Source organism: Phyllobates terribilis, unplaced genomic scaffold, assembly GCF_046119375.1.
Source record: "Phyllobates terribilis strain yellow unplaced genomic scaffold, ASM4611937v1 Scaffold_1__5_contigs__length_1240528914, whole genome shotgun sequence".
Taxonomy (NCBI): Eukaryota; Metazoa; Chordata; class Amphibia; order Anura; family Dendrobatidae; genus Phyllobates; species Phyllobates terribilis.
Genome location: NW_027362761.1, coordinates 296051631 through 296064508, shown reverse-complemented (window position 1 = coordinate 296064508; position 12878 = coordinate 296051631). Strand labels below are relative to the sequence as shown.

The following is a 12878-nucleotide window of genomic DNA, read 5'->3' as shown; positions in this document are numbered from 1 at the left end:
AAGCGGGGGGGGGGGGGGCGCTGATGCCGCTCTCCTCCGCTCAGAGGTCCCATAGCGCGCGGGATGCCCGACGGTGAGGGCCCCCCCCGCCTGCTCAGGGCCCCAGCATTTGCCCGGGTGTTGACGCCGACCCTGGTGTGCAGCGTGCGTCCCTGCTTCTAGGGGGGGGCAGATGTCCCCCCCCTGCCCCACGGCGGGTACGCCCATGTCTCCTTCAGTCCCTCTCCCTGGCTGTCACCACTCACCTAACTAAAATATTTAACTTCTCTTTCTCATCTAGTATCTTTCCCTCCTCCTTTAAACACGCCAGCATACACTCAATACTTAAAAAGCCATCCCTCGACCAGTACTGTACTGCAGACCTGTCTCTAATCTTCCCTTCATCTCTAAACTGCTGGAACGCTTGGTCCACTCGTCTAATCAGCTCTCAGATCACTCTCTTCTTCACAATCTGGTTTCTGCTCCTTACACTCTACTGAAACTGCCCTTACTAAAGTCTCTACTGATCTACTAACAGCTAAATCTAATGATCACTACTCCCTGCTGATTCTCCTGGATCTCTCTGCAGCATTCGGCTTTGTGAATCACCAGCTACACCTCACTATGCTCCGCTCTATTGGGCTCAAGGATACCGCTCTCACCTGGTTCTCCTATCTCTCCGACTGCTGTTCACTGTATCTTTTGCTGGCCCCTCTTCCCCTTACTGTCGGGGTACCTCATGGTTCAGTTCTAGCTCCCCTCCTCTTCTCTTTATACACCACCCTTATTGGAAAAACCATCAGTAGATTCGGTTTTCAGAACCATCTCTATGCTGATGACACCCAATTATACACATCGTCTCCTGACTTCACCCTGACATTACTACAAAATACCAGTGATTGTATTTCTGCTGTCTCTAACATCATGTCCTCCCTCTATCTAAAACTGAATGTCAAAAACTGAACTCCTTGTGTTTCCTCCCTCTATTAACCTATTTATACCCAATATTGTCATCTCCGTGTGTTTTTCTGCCTTTATTTCCCAGCAGCATGCCCACTGTCTTGGGGTCATATTTGATTCAGACCTTTCCTTCACTCCCACATCTGATCACTTGCTCACTCATGTTACCTACACCTCAAAATCATCTCTAGAATCATTTCTGAAATGCACTACCCAGGACAATATGATTAATTCACAATACCAACAGTTTTAAGCGTGGCCTAAAAACGCATTTCTTTAGACTGGCCTATCGCCTGAACTCACTTATGTAAGTATTCCCGTTTTGCAATTACAAAATTTTCTCCAAATCAGGACCCTCGTAGCATCTATTTACACACTCTCCCTGCACTTAACAGCCCTCTGTGTCTGTACAGATACTGGCTAGTTACAAGTTCATGAAGCATTATGTGAATACCCTATTTATTATATTGATGGCTGGACCATACATTACAAGCACTTTTTACCATTTACCTTTCGTGTTTCCCCTATTTCCTCATTGATTGTAACCTTGCGAGCAGGGCCCTCATTCCTCTTGGTAGCTGTTGAATTATGTGTTACTCTGTAATGTCTTGATTATTGGTACAAGTCCCCTCTGTAATGTAAAGTGCTGCGGAATATTTTGGCACTATAGAAATAAATTATTATCTGAAACTCTGAGTCTGAGCAGGATTCTAAACTGGTTTCGGACACGCAGGACCTTATCCAGGCACTGAGAAACACCCTCCAGGTCAATGACGAGCAAGCCTCCCAATCCTAGAAAGCGGTCTTCTTTCGGTGGAACTGCAGGCAACGAGCTGCCTTTCCTCACTGTGAAGACTTTCACGATCTTTTTGCCAAAGAATGTATACACCTGGACAGGAGCTCACCTTCCTAAAGGACGTGTGAGGCCCTATCGTATTGTGTAAGAATTGGTTACCAAATGATCCATATCTCCCTCAGTGGACCTCCAGGTATTTTGCGTTTGTACAGCTACATTGCTCGTTTCTGATGCGGCATCCCTTAGTGACCTACTAGATAATAAGATTGACTTCCCCTCAAAAGCTGCTTTTTCGGCAGCAGGCTTTGCCTCACATCCAGGTTCAGTAGTGTGCTAAGACAGAAAAGCCTGTATGGCCTTGGCTAAGCACCTTCACCAGGATTTGTCTTTTGAGGCTTCTCAAGACTCGATTACTGCATGCCTCAAAATTCCTTTGTGAGGCTTCTCGTGTCAGCACAGCTTCAGGGCCCGCTGCAGCCAATTCTGTGGCTCTTCGGTGCTCTATTTGGCTTAGATCTTGGTGCTCTGACCCACCATCCAAAAAGGTCCTTACTAGGCTCCCCTTCACAGAGAATAGACTTCTTGTAAAGTGCCCAGAAGGAAAGGGTGCTTTACTGCCCCAGAACCATAGACAGTGTGCAAATCGAAGTGGTCAGTGGCGCGATAGAAACTGGATAAGGCGCTGGAAAAGGATAAAACAAACCTCTTTATTGAAGTTCTAATGCCCACAACGCGTTTCTGCAGCGGTCTGCTGCCTTCATCACCTGATGAAGGCAGCAGACCGCTGCAGAAACACGTTGTGGGCATTAGAACTTCAATAAAGAGGTTTGTTTTATCCTTTTCCAGCGCCTTATCCAGTTTCTAGCGCCCCACTGACCACTTCAATTTGCACAGTGTTCACTTTTCCCTTGGGAGTTGTGGCTGGAGGCTGCAGAGAACTGGATACAATTTCAGCTGCAGGACCTGCGATGATGTCATCACCCATGTGACCCCACCCGGAATCACATGATTGGAAGCTCCATCTGCTAATCCAGAGGAGACACTGAAGGCATCGTGGCAGCGCTATCAGCGCCAGTAGCTGTGTAACCTGGGTCGTGCGGTCTGCACAACCCACTCAGGTGAGCAGACTACTGTATCTGCACGTATATTCTACTTCCATACAGGTTCACACAAGCACTGCGCTTTTCCACCCCACCCCCTTTTTTGTCTTCCAGAACCATAGACACTCTCAGCCAAATAAGCGCTCCCAGAGGTTTCGATCCTCTTCCAGATGACAAAGTCCTCTTAACCCTCCAACTCCAGGCAGTCCTCATTCAAGCCTACAGTGGAGTTGCTGCACGGAGGTTCATGATTTCAGGGCAGTTACAAAAGATTACAGCCCTGATTCATACAGACATGCATTTTCCTTGCCCGTCTTGATGAAGGTCCTGCTTGAGAAAGGTGTGCCACTTTGTGCAATTTATTTTTCTTTGCACTTACTTAATAAAACTTGCATTCAGTTTATTATCACTTTTATTAACATAAAATAGTTACATGCAGCCCCAATACATCACTTATGCCATATGTAAACCATACTCCCGTACACAGGAGCAGACTCAGACAGAAGAGGTCCCTGTGCAAGAACAATATATGGGTCCTTTGAAGTCCAATAGTTCCTCATACTCCACAATCCCACCAGCTTAGGAGGTAGAATTGGGCCCTTTTACCTCTTGGGCCCTGTGCGGCTGCCCAGTTTGCACCAATGGTGTGTCCGTCCTTGCCAGTACATTTCTGTCATCATTTACGTTACTTTTGATTTGTAAATTACGATGGCCCCTCCAAATAAAACTCCACCCACTCTTCACAATGCTGGAGGTGCTGGCCGCAGTGACGGATATACGGCAGAAGCTGAGTCTGGTGAATCCAGGTAATAGTTTATTATAAAAAGTGATGAGAAGCTGTATGCAACTTGTAGTGTTTGCAAACAAAGGCAGAATCTATTGACCCAATAGAAATGAATAAAATATATAAAAGTGTAAAAATGTCATGTACAATGAGCAGAAGATGATTGTTTACATGTCCCTGGCTACATCAATAAGAGCACAGGCTCGTCAGAAGATGATTGTTTACATGTCCCTGGCTACATCACTATGAGCACAGGCTCATCAGAAGATGATTGTTTACATGTCCCTGGCTACATCAATAAGAGCACAGGCTCGTCAGAAGATGATTGTTTACATGTCCCTGGCAACATCAATATGAGCACAGGCTCGTCAGAAGATGATTGTTTACATGTCCCTGACTACATCAATATGAGCACAGGCTCGTCAGAAGATGATTGTTTACATGTCCCTGGCTACATCAATAAGAGCACAGGCTCGTCAGAAGATGATTGTTTACATGTCCCTGGCTACATCAATAAGAGCCAGGGTGGATAAAAATCAATGTTTTTTTAAAAAAAAATCAAAAAAATCGGATTTTTTTTTATTTAAATCGGATTTTTTTCAATAAACTGCTTTTTGAGGAAAATATTTTACCATCCAAAGGTTCTTCCATCATGAGATAAAGCTGAGTTGCTTAACTCAGTAGAATAAAGGCTGTATATGTGTAACATTCACAATGCCATGCTCTTCCAGAGGTTTCTGTAGGATTAGTGGGCAGTTTCTCTCCTATATTATCACAGACGCTCGCTTTACTTACGCAGTTCTCAAAACTGAATTTGACTCCGCAGAGGTCCCAGCCTCTTCTTCACGGCAAAAATGTTACAACATGAACAGAGTTGAGAAAAAGACCTTAATCCTATTGTTCTACAAACCTATGAATACAGAATCAACCCCTTCAGTGCCAAGTCCAAGAAGTTAGACAATATGTTTCTGATTGTTTGGAGTGGAATAGATCTGCACAACACAAGAAGAATGTGAATCTAAGTGTGAGGAGGAGGAAGGGCAAGCAGACAAGAAAATGAAAGTGAAACTTTGAGCACAATACAGCAGCATAGCCACTGACAGACAAGTCTGGATCTGTTTGTGTGTACGATCTGAGGTTTATTACATTCTTTCCTTATAATGGTAGCAGGCCGTAAAAGAGACCCAGTTTGGGAATATTTTAATGAAGCTCCTTCGCCTATCGGTAAGGCAGGCATGCGTGCAAAATGCAAACGATGCAACAAAGAGATGCAAGGCCTGGTGGCGCGAATGAGGCAACATCATGAGAAGTGCGGTGATGAAGATGACCAAAGAAACACTTCTGAACAGGCCGGATCTGTTGCTAAACATTTTTATTGAATCCTATTTCTAAAGACTGAACTGTCATGTGTGAGAAAAATTATATTTCTTATTATTACTGCATGTTACTGTCATTTGGTACAGTTATGAAGAAAAACAAATATTCCTTTTGGGGCAGGGGCAGTGATGTGTTGTGTACAATAAGCAGAAATTGTATAAACAATAAAATAACAGCATTGACTTTTTTTGTTTAGGGGAATTCATGGATTCTGGAAACTATCCACCTCCAAGATCACCATCATCCTGTTCTACAGTTTCAGAGTTATCCATCCAGGATAGTGCTTCATTAGCAGCAGCATCATCATCAGACACCCACAGCCACATATCACCATCACCCTAAAGGAAGAAAAAACCTTTACCTCCTGGAACCACCATAGATAGGTTTGTGATAAGAACTAGCAGATTAGAAAAAGAGTTGATTGATGAAAAAATTGCCCAGTTTATTTATGCAACGAACTCTTCTTTCCGTCTGACTGAGAACCCACATTTCATTAATATGGTTCAGTCACTGAGACCAGGATACAGTCGACCCAGCAGAGCTGATGTTGCAGGGAAACTGCTGGATCAAGTGTATGACAGAGAAATAGAGCAATGTGCAACAGCTCTGGAGGGTAAAATTGTTAACCTAAGTATTGATGGGTGGAGTAATGTCCACAATGATCCTATTGTATGTGCTTGTATAACAACAGAAGAAGGTAAAGTCTTCCTTGCACAAACAACTGATACGTCAGGAAATGCACACACAGCAGAATACTTACAAGAAGTGGCAGTAAAAGCTATAACATGTGAACAAAAATTCAAATGTCTAGTACGCAGTTTGGTCACTGACAATGCTGCAAACGTATCCAAGATGAGAAGAAATTTAGAAGAGCAGGGAGAGAATACAAAGCTGCAAATAACATATGGCTGCAGTGCTCATTTGCTGCACCTCTTAGCCAAAGACTTAAGTGTTCCAGAAATAAAGGCTAATGTTGTTGAAATTGCTAAATACTTCCGTAATAATCATTTTGCTGCAGCAGCTCTGAAAAGGATGGGTGGAACCAAGCTAACGCTCCCACAAGATGTTAGATGGAACTCTGTGGTGGACTGTTTTGAGCAGTATATCAAAAACTGGCCTATTCTGATGACACTTTGTGAAGAAAATCGAGATAAAATAGGTGGCACTGTCACGGCCAAAATCCTCAACATTGGGCTTAAGAGAAATGTTGAACATATGCTGAGCTTCCTGAAACCCATCTCTCAAGCTTTAAACAAAATACAGAAAAATAGCTGTTTTATTGCGGATGCTGTTGAAATTTGGAAGGAACTGAGTGAACACTTAAAAACAGAACTACACATGGACAGAATTAAATTACAAGCAGTAAACAAACGAATGGGACAAGCACTGACTCCAGCTCATTTTTTGGCAAATATTGTCAATATCCAATATCAGGGTCAAAACCTAAGTGCTGAGGAAGAGGAGTTAGCTATGACATGGGTATCCAGCAATCATCCATCTTTAATGCCAACTATAATAAACTTCAGAGCTAAGGGGGAACCATTCAAGAAATATATGTTTGCTGAAGATATTTTAAGGAAGGTCACACCAGTAAACTGGTGGAAGTCACTTAAGCGCTTGGATTTAGAGACTGTTCAAGTAATGATTTCACTTTTAACAGCAGTAGCTTCTTCTGCAGGCGTTGAAAGAATATTCTCTTCCTTTGGACTCATTCATTCTAAATTGAGAAATCGGTTGGGACCCAATAAAGCAGGAAAGCTTGTTTTTCTTTTCCAGATTATGAATAGGAACAAAGAAGATGATGATGATGAAGATGACGACGAGTGAGCTACAGAGGACAGCAGGGACAGTAGTATTTAAGTTTTTCATGTGTCGGCTGGGCTGACAGTCTAAGTTTCTTAAAATATATATATATATTTTGTTTAGCCAAATTAGTTAACAAACATGGATGTTTGTTTAAGCAAATAACTTATGCTGTAATGTTGTTATTGTTTCAGTTGAATAAATCTATTTAAATTGTTATTAAGGTCAGGATTATTTTTCTCCTTCCTAAGTACAACAGAACAGTGGTGTCCAAATATGAATGATTAACCCATTAAACTGGGGAGAAAAAAGTAATATAAAAAGTGATTCTAAAAATCTTCATCTACTTGCATGTTAACCCCTTAATAACATCTGACGTACTAATACGCGTCTGTGCCCTGGGACTTAAGAGCCAGACCCGTATTAGTACGTCATCGCGATCGCGCGCGCACACAGGCTGTGCGGGCGCGATCGCCGCCGGGTGTCAGCTGATTGTCACAGCTGACACCCGGTACTATGTGCAGGGAGCGGTCACGCACCGCTCCCAGCACATTAACCCCCGCGATGCTGCGATCGAAGTCGATCGAAGTCGATCGCGGCATTGCGGGGGCAAGGGGAGGTGATCGGCGATACTCACCTCCTCTTCCGGCTTCCAGCGCAGTCTGCAAAGGCTTCCCGGGTGTTGCCATGACGACCCGATGTCGTCATGACAACATCCGGGTCACCAGAGAGCAGGAAGATTGCTTGGACATGCGCAGTGCATCTCCAAGCAATCTTCACACTGTGCACTTCTGACAGCCTTCATGGCATAGGGATGGTGCTCCATTCCTGTGCCATGCAGGCGATCAGAAAAAAAAAAGTGAAAGTCCCAGAGTGGGACAAAGTAATAAAGTGTATAAACTGTGTGAAAGTGGAAAAAAAAAAAAAAAAAAAATGTGCAAAAATATTATAAAAAAATAAAAAAAATAATACACCAAAAATAAAAATATAATGTACCCATCAATAAATATTATTATAAAAAAAATAAAAAAAAAACAATAAAAGTACACATATTTGGTATCGCCGCGTCCGGAACAACCTGACCTATAAAACTGTCCCACTAGTTAACCCCTTCAGTGAACACGGTAAAAAAAAAAAAAAAAAAAAACAAGCAAAAAACAATGCTTTATCACCATACCGCCAAACAAAAAGTGGAATAACACGCGATCAAAAAGACGCATATAAATAAAAATGATACCGCTGAAAACGTCATCTCGTCCCGCAAAAAACAAGCCGCCATATAGCTCAATCAGCCGAAAAAAAAAAAAGTTATAGCTCTCAGAATAAAGCGATACTAAAAAATATTTTTTTCTATAAAATAGCTTTTATTGTGTATAAGCGCCAAAACATAGAAAAATGATACAAATGTGGTACCGCTGTAAACGTACTGACCCGAAGAGTAAAGCTGCCTCATCAATTTTACCACACACGGAACAGAATAAAAAAAAAAAAAAAAAAACAATTCCTGAATTGTTTTTTGTTTATTCTGCCTCCCAAAAATCGGAATAGAAAGCGATCAAAAAATGTCACGTGCCTGAAAATGGCACCAATAACAACGTCAAGTCATCCCGCAAAAAACGAGCCGTCACATGACTGTCTGCCAAAATCTGGAAAAATTATAGCTCTCAAAATATGGCGATGCAAAAACTAGATTTTACAAAAAATGCGTCTTTTAGTGTGTGACAGCTGTCAGTCATAAAAACCCCATATGATTCTGGCATTGCTGTAATCACACCGACCCGAAGAATAAAGTCGTCTAATCACTTATACCGCACAAGGAACGGCGTCAAAAATAAACTCTTGAGTTAGGATTGGGCTAGGGTTAGGGCTGGGTTTGGGGCTAGGGTTGTGCTGGGGCTAGGGTTGTGCTGGGGCTAGGGTTGTGCTGGGGCTAGGGTTGTGCTAGGGTTAGGGCTGGGGTTGGGATTTTTTTCAAAAGTAAGAAAAAAAGATGACGATATGGCGACTAGTGTTGAGAGCAAGTGCTCGCTACTTGAGTTTGCATCGGGTGCTCTGGTATGCATTTAGTATCGTGGGTATTTGAGTGACATGCTCGAGTCTCTGCCCCATATGCTTCGCGGCCAAAAAACTTTACGGGGATTGCCTGCCATGCACGAGCGATCCCCGCATGTTTTTTTTTGGGTGTATAATAACCGTGAAACATGCGGAGCAGGGACTCGAGCATGTCACTCGAGCACACGCTGTACATGGTGCATACCTGAGTACCCGATGCAAACTCAAGTAGCGAGCACTTGCGCTCAAGAATAATGACAACTTATTCAATATGATGACCTAATGTAAACAAATAATGTGCCGTACCTCTGGGTTCAAAATGTTCACTATACACCTTAATAAAATCTTTGAGGGGTATAGTTTCCAAAATGGGGACACTTGTGGGGGAGCTCCACTGTTTAGGCACATCACGGGCTCTCCAAACGCGACATGGTGTCCGCTAACAAATTGAATGGAAAATCGGCTCAAATTGTTAGCGGACGCCATGTTGCGTTTGGAGAGCCCCTGCGTGCCCAAACTTTGGAGCTCCCCCACAAGTGACCCCATTTTGGAAACTAGACCCCCCAAGGCACCTATCCAGATGCATAGTGAGCACTTGGAACCCCCAGGTGCTTCACAAATTGATTCATAAAAATGAAAAAGTGTTTTTTTTTTCACTTTTTCATTTTTACGAATCAATTTGTGAAGCACCTGGGGGTTCCAAGTGCTCACTATGCATCTAGATAGGTGCCTTGGGGGGTCTAGTTTCCAAAATGGGGTCATTTGTGGGGGAGCTCCACTGTTTAGGCACATCAGGTGCTCTCCAAACTCAACATGGTGTCCGCTAACAATTTGAGCCGACAATTTGTTAGCGGATACCATGTTGCATTTGAAGAGTCCCTGTGTGTCCAAACATTGGAGCTCCCCCACAAGTGACCCCATTTTGGAAACTAGACCCCCCAAGGCACCTATCTAGATGCATGGTGAGCACTTGGAACCCCCAGGTGCTTCACAAATTGATTCGTAAAAATGAAAAAGTGAAAATAAAACACTTTTTCATTTTTATGAATCAATTTGTGAAGCACCTGGGGTTCCAAGTGCTCACTATGAATCTAGATAGGTGCCTTGGGGGTCTAGTTTCCAAAATGGGGTCACTTGTGGGGGAGCTCCAATGTTTGGGCACACAGGGACTCTCTAAATGCAACATGGTATCCGCTAACAAATTGAATGGAAAATCGGCTCAAATTGTTAGCGGACACCACATTGCGTTTGGAGAGCCCCTCTGTGCCCAAACTTTGGAGCTCCCCCACAAGTGACCCCATTTTGGAAACTAGACCCCCCAAGGCACCTTTCTAGATGCATAGTGAGCACTTGGAACCCCCAGGTGCTTCACAAATTGATTCGTAAAAATGAAAAAGTGAAAAAAAAAACACTTTTTCATTTTTATGAATCAATTTGTGAAGCACCTGGGGTTCCAAGTGCTCACTATGAATCTAGATAGGTGCCTTGGGGGGTCTAGTTTCCAAAATGGGGTCACTTGTGGGGGAGCTCCAATGTTTGGGCACACAGGGACTCTCCAAATGCAACATGATATCCGCTAACAAATTGTCGGCTCAAATTGTTAGCGGATATCATGTTGCATTTGGAGAGTCCCTGTGTGCCCAAACATTGGAGCTCCTCCACAAGTGACCCCATTTTGGAAACTAGACCCCCCAAGGCACCTATCTAGATGCATAGTGAGCACTTGGAACCCCGAGGTGCTTCACAAATTAATTCGTAAAAATGAAAGTGTTTTTTTTTTCACTTTTTCATTATTACGAATCAATTTGTGAAGCACCTGGGGGTTCCAAGTGCTCACTATGCATCTAGAAAGGTGCCTTGGGGGGTCTAGTTTCCAAAATGGGGTCACTTGTGGGGGAGCTCCAAAGTTTGGGCACAGAGGGGCTCTGCAAACGCAATGTGGCGTCCGCTAACAATTTGAGCCGATTTTCCATTCAATTTGTTAGCGGATACCATGTTGCATTTAGAGAGTCCCTGTGTGCCCAAACATTGGAGCTCTCCCACAAGTGACCCCATTTTGGAAACTAGACCCCCCAAGGCACCTATCTAGATGCATAGTGAGCAGTTGGAACCCCCAGGTGCTTCACAAATTGATTCATAAAAATGAAAAAGTGTTTTTTTTTTCACTTTTTCATTGTTACGAATCAATTTGTGAAGCACCTGGGGGTTCCAAGTGCTCACTATGCATCTAGATAGGTGCCTTGGGGGGTCTAGTTTCCAAAATGGGGTCACTTGTGGGGGAGCTCCAATGTTTGGGCACACAGCAGCTCTCCAAACGCAACATGGTGTCGCTAACAATTTGAGCCAATTTTGCGTTAAATTTGTTAGCGGACACCATGTTGCATTTAGAGAGCCGCTGTGTGCCCAAATATTGGAGCTCCCCCACAAGTGACCCCATTTTGGAAACTAGACCACCCAAGGCACCTATCTAGATGCATAGTGAGCACTTGGAACCCTCAGGTGCTTCACAAATTGATTCATACAAATGAAAAAGTGTTTTTTTTTTCACTTTTTCATTGTTACGAATCAATTTGTGAAGCACCTGGGGGTTCCAAGTGCTCACTATGCATCTAGATAGGTGCCTTGGGGGGTCTAGTTTCCAAAATGGGGTCACTTGTGGGGGAGCTCCAATGTTTGGGCACACAGGGACTCTCTAAATGCAACATGGTGTCCTCTAACAAATTTAACGGAAAATCGGCTCAAATTGTTAGCGACACCATGTTGCGTTTGGAGAGCCGCTGTGTGCCCAAACATTGGAGCTCCCCCACAAGTGACCCCATTTTGGAAACTAGACCCCCCAAGGCACCTATCTAGATGCATTGTGAGCACTTGGAACCCTCAGGTGCTTCACAAATTGATTCATAAAAATGAAAAAGTGTTTTTTTTTTTCACTTTTTCATTGTTACGAATCAATTTGTGAAGCACCTGGGGGTTCCAAGTGCTCACTATGCATCTAGAAAGGTGCCTTGGGGGGTCTAGTTTCCAAAATGGGGTCACTTGTGGGGGAGCTCCAAAGTTTGGGCACACATGGGCTCTCCAAACACAACATGGCGTCCGCTAATTATTCAAGCAAATTTTACAATCAAAAAGTCAAATGGCGCTCCTTCCCTTCCGAGCCCTGCCGTGCGCCCAAACAGTATATTTTCCCCAAATATTGGGTATCTGCGTGCCCAGGGGAAATTGCACAACAAATTTTGGGGTCCATTTTTTCTTGTTACCCCTGTGAAAATAAAAAAAATTGGGTCTAAAGTAACATTTTTGTGAAAAAAGTTAAATGTTCATTTTTTTCTTCCACATTCAAAAAATTCCTGTGAAGCACCTGAAGGGTTAATAAAGTTCTTGAATGTGGTTTTGAGCACCTTGAGGGGTGCAGTTTTTAGAATGGTGTCACTTTTGGGTATTTTCTGTCATAAAGACCTCTCAAAGTGACTTCAAATGTGATGTGGTCCCTAAAAAAATGGTTTTGTAAATTTTGTTGGAAAAATGAGAAATCGCTGGTCAACTTTTAACCCTTATAGCTCCCTAACAAAAAAAAATTTTGGTTCCAAAATTGTGCTGATGTAAAGTAGACATGTGGGAAATGTTATTTATTAACTCTTTTGTGTGACATATCGCTCTGATTTCAGGGCTTAAAAATTCAAATTTTGAAAATTGCAAAATTTTCAAAATTTTCGCCAAATTTCCATTTTTTTCACAAATAAACGGAAGTGATATCGAAGAAATTTTTCCACAATCATGAAGTACAATATGTCACGAAAAAACAATCTCAGAATCAGGGGGATCCGTTGAAGCGTTCCAGAGTAATTACCTCATAAAGTGACAGTGGTCAGAATTGTAAAAATTGGCCCGGTCATTAACGTGCAAACCACCCGCGGGGCTTAAGGGGTTAAAGTAAAGTAGCAAGAACTAGTTTAGGTAGAAACTTTGATTTAAATCACTGATTTAAATAAAGCTTTACTGACTAGTGATTTAAATCATGATTTAAATC

At 42.9% G+C, this 12878-nt stretch overlaps 1 protein-coding gene across 1 annotated transcript; it reads left to right on the top strand.

Annotated features, from left to right (window-relative positions):
* The first annotated feature begins 2741 nt into the window (after positions 1 to 2741).
* On the top strand, positions 2742 to 7018 carry LOC141166908 (uncharacterized). Its single transcript, XM_073654088.1, has 3 exons — positions 2742 to 2853; positions 2950 to 3175; positions 5193 to 7018. Exon 3 carries the CDS (start codon positions 5495 to 5497, stop codon positions 6821 to 6823), a length of 1329 nt encoding a protein of 442 aa, XP_073510189.1. The 5' UTR covers positions 2742 to 2853; positions 2950 to 3175; positions 5193 to 5494; the 3' UTR covers positions 6824 to 7018.
* The last annotated feature ends 5860 nt before the right edge of the window (positions 7019 to 12878 follow it).